At 35.7% G+C, this 12,618-nt stretch overlaps 1 protein-coding gene across 1 annotated transcript in view; it reads left to right on the top strand.

Moving 5' to 3' along the window:
- RyR (Ryanodine receptor) overlaps nt 1-12,618 on the top strand; it is an 841,404-nt gene that overhangs the window by 698,886 nt on the left and 129,900 nt on the right. The window contains exon 85 of the mRNA XM_090376454.1: nt 6,183-6,281. Within this exon, the coding sequence (XP_090232580.1) occupies nt 6,183-6,281 (99 nt within the window). The remainder of the gene's footprint in view (nt 1-6,182; nt 6,282-12,618) is intronic.

Here is a 12,618-nt window from a genome sequence, read left to right as displayed (position 1 = left end):
GGCAATAAGCTTATTAGTCATTAGTTTTTAAATCTGCCTTGTCTCCTTTTTTGTGCGTTGGGATGGCTTCTGCATTTTTCCATGCTAGAAGTACTTTGTTACATAGAAGGCATTTTGAAAATAGTTTGGCTAGAGCCAAACTATACATACTGGCTGGCCTCCAGCTTTCAACATTTCAACAGTGACTTTATCTGGTCTTGCTGCTTTTTCCATTTTTCATTGATTTTATACCATCTTCTACTACTTCTACCAAAATTTCTGATACAGCTTCTGCATGTGGTGTTGGATCCAGTTGTTGTCCTTTATCCTTATAAAGATTTGAATAAAATTCTTCCACTTGTAGTATTTGTTGTTGGGTTTTTGTTGTAATACCAATACTAAGTTAACACATCATACAGTACATGTACCACCATAAAACAAAATGCAGTACTATATATTAGCTATATTATGTTATGCAATGATTGAAAAGGTGACACACAACTATCAATAAGCTGTCATTCCAAAATACAGCAGTGGTCTGTCCCCAGAATTACCAGAGCAGTGAATAAAGTTTCTTATTGTTTTTTATTCATTGCCAGAGAAGAGTAAATAAAAAAACAGTTTATTCATTGATTATTTATTTTAAATTTGTTTTTTGAAATTTCTTGGTTGTGATTTGTTTGTTTATTTTATATATTTTTTTCTGAAATTTCTTGTTTGTGATAATGATGTTCTGCACTTTAATACTATAACATCAATATTCGTAGATTAATAAGAAAATACCATATTATCAACACCAATTTAAAAAAATAATAAAAAATAAATAATTGTGCTCTTCTGTATTATATTGTATATCATGTGCAGTATATGTTAAATATATGAATACTGAGAAAGTAATTTTTGTGAAAAAGTCCCACCTTCATTCATTTTACTTTCAAAGCAGCATGTCTTTTGGATTACTAAGTTGAGTAAAAGCTTGCAAGGTCAAGCTTTGAATTCATAAATCAAATTTATAGTGTCAAAAATTCTTGTTTGTAAATCAAGAGATTAGTGTACTCAGAATGACATTCCTTTAATCTGTGTAAAGTTAAAGATGATGTTCTGGAATTGGAGTCCAATTTTTTTTTTAATTGCTTATTTTCCATGGAAATATTTATTCTGTGTACTAATTCTTCTAAAAAGTATTCATTTTCTTGCAAAAAAAGATGACTACTTCATTTTCTTGCAAAAAAGATGAATACTTTCATTTTTTCACAAAAAAGAGAAAAAAAAAAGATGCCTGTACACATAATGCTCAAATGAAATAATGTTACTCGCTTGACTCACTCATTTTGAGGGAAGCAACAAGAGAGTGTATTGAACCATTGAGATTAATTATGAGGCTGTCACAAGACTGAGTGATACATTAGCACTTCTCCTTAGATTGGAGAAGTGTTAATGTATCACCAATACATAAAAGTGGTTCCAAGAATGAAGTGGATAACTACCAACCAGTCAGTCTGACTTGTTGATAGTTGCAGTGGTTGGGAAAATCATGAAGCAATAAAAATAGTGTATTACAGAATCATTTAGACAGAAATGGAGATTTTAAAGGGAAAATCATGTTTAACTAACCTAGTTAGCTATTTTTGATAGCGTCACTCATGAGCTGGACATAGGAAATAATTTCAACAATTTTTACTTAAATTTCAGCAAAGCTTTTGACTCAGTCCCACATGAAAGGTTACAGTATAAGCTGGAACATGTTGAAATCACAGGAAATCTCTTTTGATGGATTGCAGAATGACTTCAGCACAGGAGGTCTCCTTTGATGGATTTCACATTGGCTTCAGCACAGGAGGGAGGGTTGCAGTTAATGGTTATTCTTGAGATTAGGCTAACATAAGGAGTGGAGTTCCCCAAGGATCAATGCTGGGACCACTCTTGTTTTTGATTTTCTTAAATTACGTCAATAAAGGGACAGAAGACTTTATGTCAGAACTTGCAGATGATATTATGATTGGTAGGGTAGTTAATGATCAGTGCCAAGCACAACTTCTTCGGGATGACTTAGACTTCAGAGTTGGTCAGAAAGTGGCAGCTATTTTTTAATGCAGCAAAATGCAATGTATTACATTTGGGTAATAGCAGCCCCAAAATAACTTACACACTTCATGTATTGAACTAAAATCAGTAGAGAAAGAAAGAGATTTTGGAGTTACAATATGGTTTGATATGAAGTTCTCTGAATGCTAATAGTGTCCTAACAATGATTTATCAAACATTTGCTTGTAGAGGGAGGTATAATACCACTGTATAAAGCAATTGTAAGGTCACACTTGAAAGGGTCCAAAAATGGGCAATGCACTTGGTGAGATTAGCAAAAGGGCCTCCATATGAGGAAAGACAGCTTCAAATAAGTGGATGCAGAGCTTGGAAACTAGACATCTTAAAGAAGATTTGATTGAGTTGTACAAAGCTCTGAAATGTGAGATTTTCACTCTCATAAATGATTCCATAAGTGGCCATAAATTCAAATTATGCTGGAGGAGGGTTATACTGTATTGCAAGAAGTTTCCTTTTAGCTAGCAAGTGGTTAATTACTTAAATAAGTTGCCTCCATAGGTGATTGAAGCTGACAGCTTGGGGAAATTCAAAGCTCAGCTGGATAGATGCCTATACAAGGATGGTGTTAAATAGATGGCTTATTATTATTTATTTTATTTTATTTATTTATTTATTATTATTATTATTTTTTTTTTTTTGAACAATGCCACAAAAGTCTAGAACTTCCTTTCACCATATATATCTAATACCAATATGAATACTATACTAACTATATGTCCTGTATCATATGTCACTTTAAAATAGGAAATAACTGAAAGTGTATGCAAACTTTCTGGAGATTGACTTTGGAAAAATTTACCAAATTTTCAGTCCACAGTGAGTGGCATCTGCTTTCTAGAAATTTCAGTTGTTTGGGAAATTTATAAACCCTAAGTGCAACATTTTGAAGAAGTAAATAATGATTCAATTGGGGAGTAAACATGAGAAATGCTCATACTTCTGCATTACAGAAAAAATTACAAACAGAATTTTTATTGGATCTATAATTGATGTGTAATGAACTAACTTTATGCCCTGAATGCTCTTCATGAAATTTCTGAATTGAGCTTGGTATAGGTTGGATAGCATTAGCATTAGTAGAGGCATATGATGCAAGAAAGCAAGTTTGTGCAGCATCAGGCAAAAAAAAAAAAAAAAACTATTTCACCCCTCCGTTCATTCGAAATACCTGTCCAGCTCAGCCTTAAACTTATTTAGGCTATCAACTTCCACGACAAGGGATGGAAGTCTGTTCCACCAACCAACCACCCGCTGGCTAAAGGCAAATTTCCTCACATCTTTCCTACATCTGTCTTTCCTCAATTTGAATTTATGCCCTCTCAGGTGATTATTCTGAGCAAGAGGAAAATTACCCTCAGCATTGAGCATGCTCAAACCATTCAAGGCTTTATACACCTCTATCAGATCACCTCGCTGGTGCCTAGTCACCAGACACTGTAATTTTCAAAACTTAAGCCTTTCTTTGTAAGAGCAACCCTTTGTTCCATTCACTAATCTTGTTGCCCTTCTCTGTACTCGTTCCAGCATCTCTATATCCTTCTTGAAATGAGGCCTCCAGACCTGTATACAGTACTCAAGGTGTGGCGTGACCATTGCCTTATACAAGGGAATAATCACCTCCTTATCCCTGCTAGAAAAATTCCTGTATATCATTGACAAGAAACCATGAGCTACTCTTGCAGCCCGTCTGCACTGCTCAGAGAACTTTATATCTGCCTGCACAATTACCCCCAGGTCCTTTTCATTCTCCACCACTGTCAGTGTAGTACCACAGAGTTGACACGTTGCTCTGGGGTTACTGTTTCCCATATGTAGTACTTTACATTTGTCAATGTTAAACTTCATTTGCGACCTCTCAGCCCATCTGCTCAACCTTTCCAGATCCTGTTGCAGCAGCATAGCGTCAGTAGTGTCCTTAACAACCCTGCCAACCTTTGTATCGTCTGCAAACTTGGACATTAAGCTTGATATACCATCATCAATATCATTTATAAATACAGAAAACAACAATGGACCCAACACTGAACCCTGAGGGACTCCACTAATAACATTAGTCCACGACGTGCAGTGTTCATTGATTACCACTCTCTGTCTTCTCCCCCTCAACCATCCCTTTATCCATAGCAGCAATTTGCTTCCAATGCCACACTGCTCCAATTTGTGCAGCAGTCTCCCATGTGCAACAGTATCAAAAGCCTTTCTAAGATCCAAATATATAATATCAAAGTTATTCCCTGCATCCAGTTCTTTTGTGACTGCATCATAGTATCCAATCAAATTGGTCAGGCAAGACTTTCCCTTAACAAAACCATGCTGTGTCCGGGCTATAACTGAAGTCTTGTCTAGATGATCCTGCAGTGCTTCTTTAACCAGTGCCTTCATTAATTTTCCTGGAACAGAAGTTAAACTCACAGGTCTATAATCACTTGTGTTAGCCTTTGATCCTCCTTTGTGAATTGGGGTCACATTTGCACATCTCTAGTCTGTGGGTATCTCCCCTGAGTCCAAAGAAGCTCATAATTATATCTAAAGGTTTCTTACTTCCTTTTCTGCCTCCTTTAATATAACTGGATAGATCCCATTCACCCCAGGTGCCTTTTTTATGTTTATCCTCAACAATTTCTCCTCCACTTTCCTCTCAGTTATTAGAAAATCATCTTGCTCACTGCCAGAGTTTACTTCACCTCTGGCATTCCCCTTCCTGAATAACTCCTCATGTGTGAATTTAGATGCAAAATACTCATTTAGTTTGTTAGCCACCTGAGCAATATCCTCAACTATTGAACCATCAATATCCAGTGGACCAATCTGATTCATCCCTTTCCTTCTAGAGTTTACATAGATAAAGAACTCTTTTCTGTTTTTCTTTGCATCCTTTGCCAAGGATTTCTCATAATCTGCCTTTGCCTTCCTAATCTCCTTTGTGACTTGGTTACAGACCAGCTTATATGTATCCCATGCATTTTTCTTCTCTGCTATATGTCTCATTAGTTCATCTGACATCCATTTAGGCCTAAACCTTGAACAATATTTCTTAGTTGGTATGTAAAGCCTAGTAGCTTCCAAGATAAGTTCTTTGAATGCTTCCCATTTTGAATTTGCTGTTGGTAACATCATCAGTTGGTCCCACTGTATAGAATTTAAATACTGTCTCAGACCATCGCAGTCGCCTTTACAAAAGCAAAAACCCTTCTGTTTACCCCGGATAAAAAGATAAAAAACACTTGTACAAATTTTTCAAGAAAGATGAATGATCCTAGGCCTGTATTATAAAAATTTTGCCAAAGCTGCCAAAAATATTCACTTTTTTAGGGAGTTTTGTTTCACAAGAAAGACTGCAAAAATGATCCACCAATTGAATCAGTAACTTTTTACTGAACTTTGAAAAAATCAGAAATATACATAGTTGTTGATATAGTGCAATGGGTAAGCTTGCTTTTTTAAAAAACTTTAGTCTGGCAAAAGAAAATAGAAATATGTTCAGTTGGCAAGATGGAAGTTAAAATTATTTATCAGACTTTTAATTAAGTGAAAGGTATACTGTTCATAGATTTTGCAATTATCTGACTGATATAAAGAGTTCTGGAAAAACTTTTGCCTTTGAAACATTCTCTGAATACTATTCCCATTTCTTAAAAGTGAATCTGATCACCAGATAGCAATCCCCACTACTATAGGAAGTGATGAGCATCAGCGGGAGGCATAGCATAGTGGTGAGCATATGGAAGGCATAAAGCATAAGGGCATTTTGACCATGGTTTTATCTACAGTTGATGAACTTAAATGCAGTTTATTGCTCCCATTTACTATGTCCATGTATGGAGAGCACACCTAAAAACCACATCTGATCATCAGATCAGGTGTGGTATTTTGGCACTGACCTGTCATTTACCTATCATTGAAGATTATAGCAGCATTAATTATTTTTTTTTTATATATGAAATATATTTTTAACATTTTCTATATTTTTATAGAAAATTCATCCATGCTATCACTGGTGGATTAAAGGTTAAGTGTAAACAATTTTTTCTCAAAATATCCTTGTTCAATGTCAATTTAATTCCTAAAATTAAAGAGATTCTTTTGTTTGTTTTCAGGAATCTAAGAGGGCTTTCTTCTATAGCATAGTCACAGAAGGAGGCGAAAAAGGCAAATTAGAAGCTTTTGTAAACTTTTGTGAAGATGCCATTTTTGAGGTACATTTGTAGATAACTTTATTTTCAATTCATAATGTGAAATTGCACCAAAAATATTTTTCTTTCTCTCATAATAATTACATTTAAATGTTTTTCTTATACAGTCAGTCCTCGTATAGCACGATAGTTGTGTTCTTAGAAACCCTCATGCAATGCAAAATCGTGCAATATAAACAACAGGCCCTGTGGGAAAAATAGGGTTAAATGCCAACCACCCAAGATTGAACACACATTTGTAACCAAAACATTACCAAACACCATAAAAAATCATAATAAAATACGTAAGTATTTTATTACGACTATTACATAATAAAATATTGTTAATGCTTTTGCTTCTATCATAAGCAAACTTGTTTTTTGTTTGATTTTCTATCCAAACAGATGACAGCCGTTCCAACTCTTCCAATTCTTTGTGTCTTAATCTAATGGATTTTAATTACACCTTGTGTTGTTCCTGCTATGAAAGTTATTTTTATTTTCTCTGCATTCTTTGTAATTCTCGGCATTGCCTCATTTAGGTCTGTAGCATGTGCAATATCACATGGTCTTTCATTTCACTCAAAGCGTTTCACAATTTCATATTTTTTCTCTATCGACAGAGGCGGACTGGCCATAAGCCTTACCGGGGAAACCTGGGAGGCCGGTGGGATTTTAGCCATAAACCATAGTATGAGGCCACTATAAATTTTCCTGGGTAAGAATTTTTGACCCAGTCTGCCTCTGTTTATTGATATTGTTTTTCTTTTTCTCTCTTAATCTGCAGTATCTTCACCAGGACGCTTCCTTTTCACACCTTTTAAGTATTTTACTCATTTTTAGGGAATAAAGCACAATTACAAAATGAGGAGGCACGCTTGATACACCTAAACAAAGCTGTGCGTGTGAAGCAACTGAATAAACAACACCGTAAAGGCACAGATACACTATTAACATCTCACATTTTACTAAAGCACATTTCTAGGGATTACTACCATAAAACAATAAAAACAATTTCCAGTTGCGTTTCTGCTAGTGGAATCTGTTATAAACTGATAGTAAACTCGATCTAATTGCATTTGCGATTATACAGATAGCTGGAATTGTGTTGGTTTTTACGTTATTATGGTGAAATGTGTTTCCCTTCACTGATATAAAAAACATAAATACATTTTCAGAATCTTCTCTTCATTCCTATCGTGCGTTCGGTTGGGGTGATTCTGCATTCGACTGCCATTTCTTGTAAACACAAAGGCGAATCATGCATAAGTGAATTCGGTTTGTGTTATATAAGATATCGTTCCCCTATTTATAAATCGTGTATGATCGAATTCTTGTAGTGTAAACACGTGTTATACGAGGACTGACTGTATATATATATCTAAACTGCCTCAACGTTTTTTTCACTTGTTGAAACTGAAGTGCTGAGGCTCTCATACATCCATAAATTTAGGATATTTTGCATTTGTTCACATATTCCTTGTAATTATTGTTTTAATTCATTTTACTTTTAGATATACTAGTGAAGTCATTTTTCAGCCAAAAGCTTCCTTGTATTAATTCATCATCATCAGCCTTTTCAATCCACTGCAGGATGAAGGCCTCTCCAACAACTTTCCATTTCCTTCTGTTTTGTGCAATGGCCATCCATTTACTACCCACAAACTCATGAATTTCATCTGTCCCTCTCCGCTGTTATCTTCCAGGTTTTCTTCTAGCTCCTCTTGGGTACCATTCTGGTATTTTCTTAGTCCATCTGTCATCATGTCTTCGAGCTATGTGTCCTGCTCACGACCATTTTAATTCTTTAGTTTTGATAAGAATGTCCTTTACTTGAGTTTGCTGCCTAATCCATGTTTTTTATTATTATTATTATTATTATTATTATTATTACCCATGTGGTGCAAGGAAGCCTGCGGCTTATGCTGCACTGGCCAAAAAAAAAAAAAAAAAACATTTTGAATTACCCTGAGAGAGAGAGAGAAAGAGAAAAGTAGAAGGGAATCACCAATAAAGAGAAGAATGATGATATCCAGCTCAGGACCCTTGGTGTGCCAAGCCCATACTCACCAAATGTGAGCCCCTTGGGGTAGGTCTCTCTCTTCTTATCTAATGGTCTGATTCCCAATGTAATTCATTCCATTCTTCGCTGTGTAGTTCTCAGCTTCTCTTCCATTCTTTTGGTGAGTGCCCAAGTTTCACTTCCATAAGTCATGGTGGGGAGTATACATTGGTTCATTATTTTACGCTTCAGACAAATTGGGATATTACTCCTCAGTATATGACTATATTTCCTGAATGCTATCCATCCAAAATTTATTCTCTTTACTTCCAGCCATTTATCATTATTACAGCTAATGACTTGTCCCAGATAAGTATATGACTCCACCTTGTCAATTACTGTTCCTTCAATCATTATATCCCTTTCTATGGCATACTTGTTCATCATTACTTTTGTTTTAGCCATATTCATCTTTAGTCCAAAATCCTTACAAACTCTGCATAACTGATTAAGATTTTCCTCTAATTCTTTGGGGTCATGGCATATGACCACAATGTCATCTGCAAATCGTAAATGGTTTAGGTACCCTCCATTCACATTGACTCCTTTCTGCAACCAGTCTAATCTCCTGAAAGCTTCCTCAAGGGCATCAGTAAACAACTTCGGAGATATTGTGTCTCCTTGTCGAATTCCTCTCATAATTTTAAATTTATTACTGTCTTTGTCTAGTCTAATAAAGGAGGTAGCATTCTCATATATTTCTTCAAAATCACAATATATGGGGCATCTATGCCTTGTCTTTCCAGTGCCTGAAACATTGCCTTATGCTGTATGGAGTCAAATGCCTTTTCATAATCCATAAATGCCAGTCATAATGGTGTTTTATATTCATTTGCTTTCTCCATTAGCTGTGAAATTACGTGAAGGTGATCTACAGATGAAAATCCTGTCCTAAAGCCAGCTTGCTCTTTCTGTTGATTCTCATCAAGTATTCTTTCTAATCTGTTAGTAATGACCCTTGTGAACAACTTGTAGATGTGGGATAACAAGCTAATTGGTCTATAATTTCCAATTCTGATTTATCTCCTTTCTTATGTAGCAAAACTATGATTACATTATTCCACTCCTTAGGCGTCACACCTTTTCTAATGCATTTTGTGAAGAGTTTTGCCAGTGTTTGTGTCATGTCCCTTCCTCTCAATATTAACAACTCTATAATAACTTCATTTTCCCCCGGGGCTTTCTGATTATTCATTTTCTATAATCCATGTTCTACCTCATCAGGAAGGATATTGGGTATGTTGTATGTATTACTAATTTGCGATCCATCTTCCCCACTGCTGGCATCATTCCCTCGCTCCTTGTATAATTCTCTATAGTAGTCTTCTGCTATTTGAATTATGCCTTCTCTGCTATTTATAAGTACACCATCACTATTCTTCAGTTTCAGTATCATTTGTCTTTCTGTATACTGCTCATAGCTGCTGATTTAAATCCTTTGTTTTCCCTTAATGCTTGTTCTACTTTTCTTGTGTTAAATTTTCTTATGTCCTCTCTGAGTCTCTTTCTGATGGCTTTGCATAACTCAGTATACTCAATTTTCTCCTTGTCAGTGTTTTTCTTGCTCTTCATTTGTCATCTTTGGTTCTTCAAGACAAATGTTTCTTGACTAATTTTTATTCTTTGGATTTCTTTTTCCCTATAGGTTTCTTGGGCTTTATCACTTTCAGAAAGTTGTAATATTCCTCGTCGATATCTTGGTCCTGAACAGTCTGCAGAAACTCAAACTTGTTCTTAAGTTCCAGTACATACTGCTTTTTCTCCTCTTCTGTTATCTCAAAGACCTTTGTATTATTTACTCGAGTCAGTTTTTTCCTTTCTTTTCTTACATATATATCAAGTGTGCATCTAACCATTGTGTGATCACTTCCAACATTTACCTTGTTCAGGACAGTAACATCATTCACGATATATCTTCTGTTAGTGAGGATGAAGTCGATTTAATTAGTTTCTAATCCATTTGGGCTCTTCCATGTCCATTTTCTGTTCACTCTTTTCTCAAAAAAAGTGTTCATTACTGACATTCCTCGAGATTCTTCAAATTCCACAAGTCTTTCACCAATTCCAAAATTTCCTATAGTTCCCCCTTTCTGCACTGTTTTATCTCTTTCCAACCTTAGCATTGATGTCCCCCATAAAGATAGTGTAATGGGTTTTAAGATCTAGAAGACTATCAATTTTGGTGTACATTTCTTCAACCTCTTCATCATTACGGCTCGATGTTGGTGCATAAATCATTATAACCTTTAGCTCGTACCTATTAGAAATCCTGAGTAGTAGTCTTGACACCCTTGGTGATGTACTTTTGAATTCCAAAATGTTGTTTTTTATGTCTTTATGGACCAGAAAGCCTTGTAGTTATTGTTTTAATTCATTTTATTTTTAGATATACTAGTGAAGTCTTTTTTCAGCCAAATGGTTTCTTGTATTAATTAATCAACAGTTAATATTAGATATTAATATCAGCAATTCCTTGCGCAAATATCAGAAGTTAATATTGCTGACATTAATAAAAGGAAGCTCACCTGAATAAAGAACTTCATCAATATATCTAAAAATTAATAACAAAGCAAAGCTTAGAAAACATTACTAGTTTTCTCTATTTCAAAGTCTTTAAAGACTTAAATTTCTTTTTTTCAGATCAAAGTCATCTCAAAGTCTTTAACCCACTGATAATACATTATCAATTCGCAATATCATTAGCAATTCGGCCCAGACATGATAGGAGGGAGTATATGATGAGAGCCTTTTCGATCAATTCGCCCCTGGAAAGATTGTGCAAGGCTCAAGGGGTAGAATTTTTTTCAGCCTGGACTGTACTTGTTAACAGGAGAGACTGCTTCTACAGGGATGGGATACACTTAAATAGAAAGGGTGCAAGAATATTTGCTGATGTTATCGAGGCAGTGTTAGGTGCGTTGAAAACTGCTAGCTTGGGGGGAGACAAAGATTAATAGATTAACAGTAGCCACTGGCAGAGGTGGAAAGAGATTCTTGCACTGCTTCTATTGGAATGAGCAAAAGCCTGAAAAACAAGATGCAGAATATTTCAGAGACTGCTGGGAGTCATTGCGGTACACATCATTAAGTAAACACATGGGTTGTGTTAGGGTAGCTAAGAATAGAAACAGGTGCATGTATACTTGCGTGTACACCAATGCTAGGAGTTTAGTAAATAAATTTGATGAATTTGAGGTATTGCTTAAAAACATCAAAGGCAGATATTGTTGGGATTTCCGTGGTGTCACGCAGATATAAGGAATGCAGAACTGGAATTTGGGGAGTACAACGTCTAATGAAAGAATAGACAGGATAGGAAGGGAGGAGGGGGTTATGCTATTAGTTAAGAAACACATAAAATCCAAGGAAGTGAAGCCAGTCAACATCGCTGGACAGTGCAGTGTCGAGTCAGTTTGGTGTGATATAAGCATTGGGAGATCAAAATTGAGAGTAGGAGTGTGATATAGGCCTAATGACTCTGATGAGTATAATAAGAAACTATACAGGGAAATAGAGTGGGCCAGTAAATCAGAGAGTCTTATAATGGGGGATTTTATTACAGAATATATTTCTGTTTCCTTTACAGTTTAATCTTCCCAATCAAATTATCTCCTGTCAAACTAGATCATTCTACACTGGTTAGATACTGCATACTGAAAGATCTGGTCCTGGTGCCAGACTTGGGAGAGCATGTTGCTTGGCTTAGGATTAAACACTTTGTCTTTGTTGAGCTTCCAGTTCAATTTTTCTCAAGGTATCAATTCTTGCTCTCAAAGACTCAGTTTCACCCAACAGTACACTAAACTTAAGGTCATCATACATCCTACATCCAGACACAGAAAAGAATTGCTATTAACCAGAGAAATTTTGGCATACATGCGACAGCAAATACAAGGAAAAAGGCCATAACTCACAGTTGAACTATCTGTGACAATTTCCCCATCAGGCCATAACATCCTGTGATATGTTATGCATACTTTTCCAATTTCCTTTGAGGACAGTTTTCACCATGGGAAAGAGGGAAAAGTTTGCTAGACCAGGAGAGTAGGGTAGATGGTTGATCTGTACAATGCCATGTTTCATCAGAAATGTCTTTCACAACAAATGCAAAATGGGTAGGGGTCATTGTTGTGCAACACGAACCAGCTGCTTTCCTCTCAAAATTTCAGCCACACCCAAAAAATGTGCTTCAGTAGTCTTTGAAGCACCTACGTAGAATGCAACATTGACTTATTATTATTATTATTATTATTAGCCATATGGTGCAAGGAAGCCTGAGGCTTATGCTGCACCAGCTAA

The sequence above is a fragment of the Mastigoproctus giganteus genome, chromosome 6 (assembly GCF_048544385.1).
Source record: "Mastigoproctus giganteus isolate SK-2022 chromosome 6, ASM4854438v1, whole genome shotgun sequence".
NCBI classification, from domain to species: domain Eukaryota; kingdom Metazoa; phylum Arthropoda; class Arachnida; order Uropygi; family Thelyphonidae; genus Mastigoproctus; species Mastigoproctus giganteus.
Note: the sequence above shows the minus strand (reverse complement) of the source record. Positions and strands in the feature narration are given on the sequence as shown.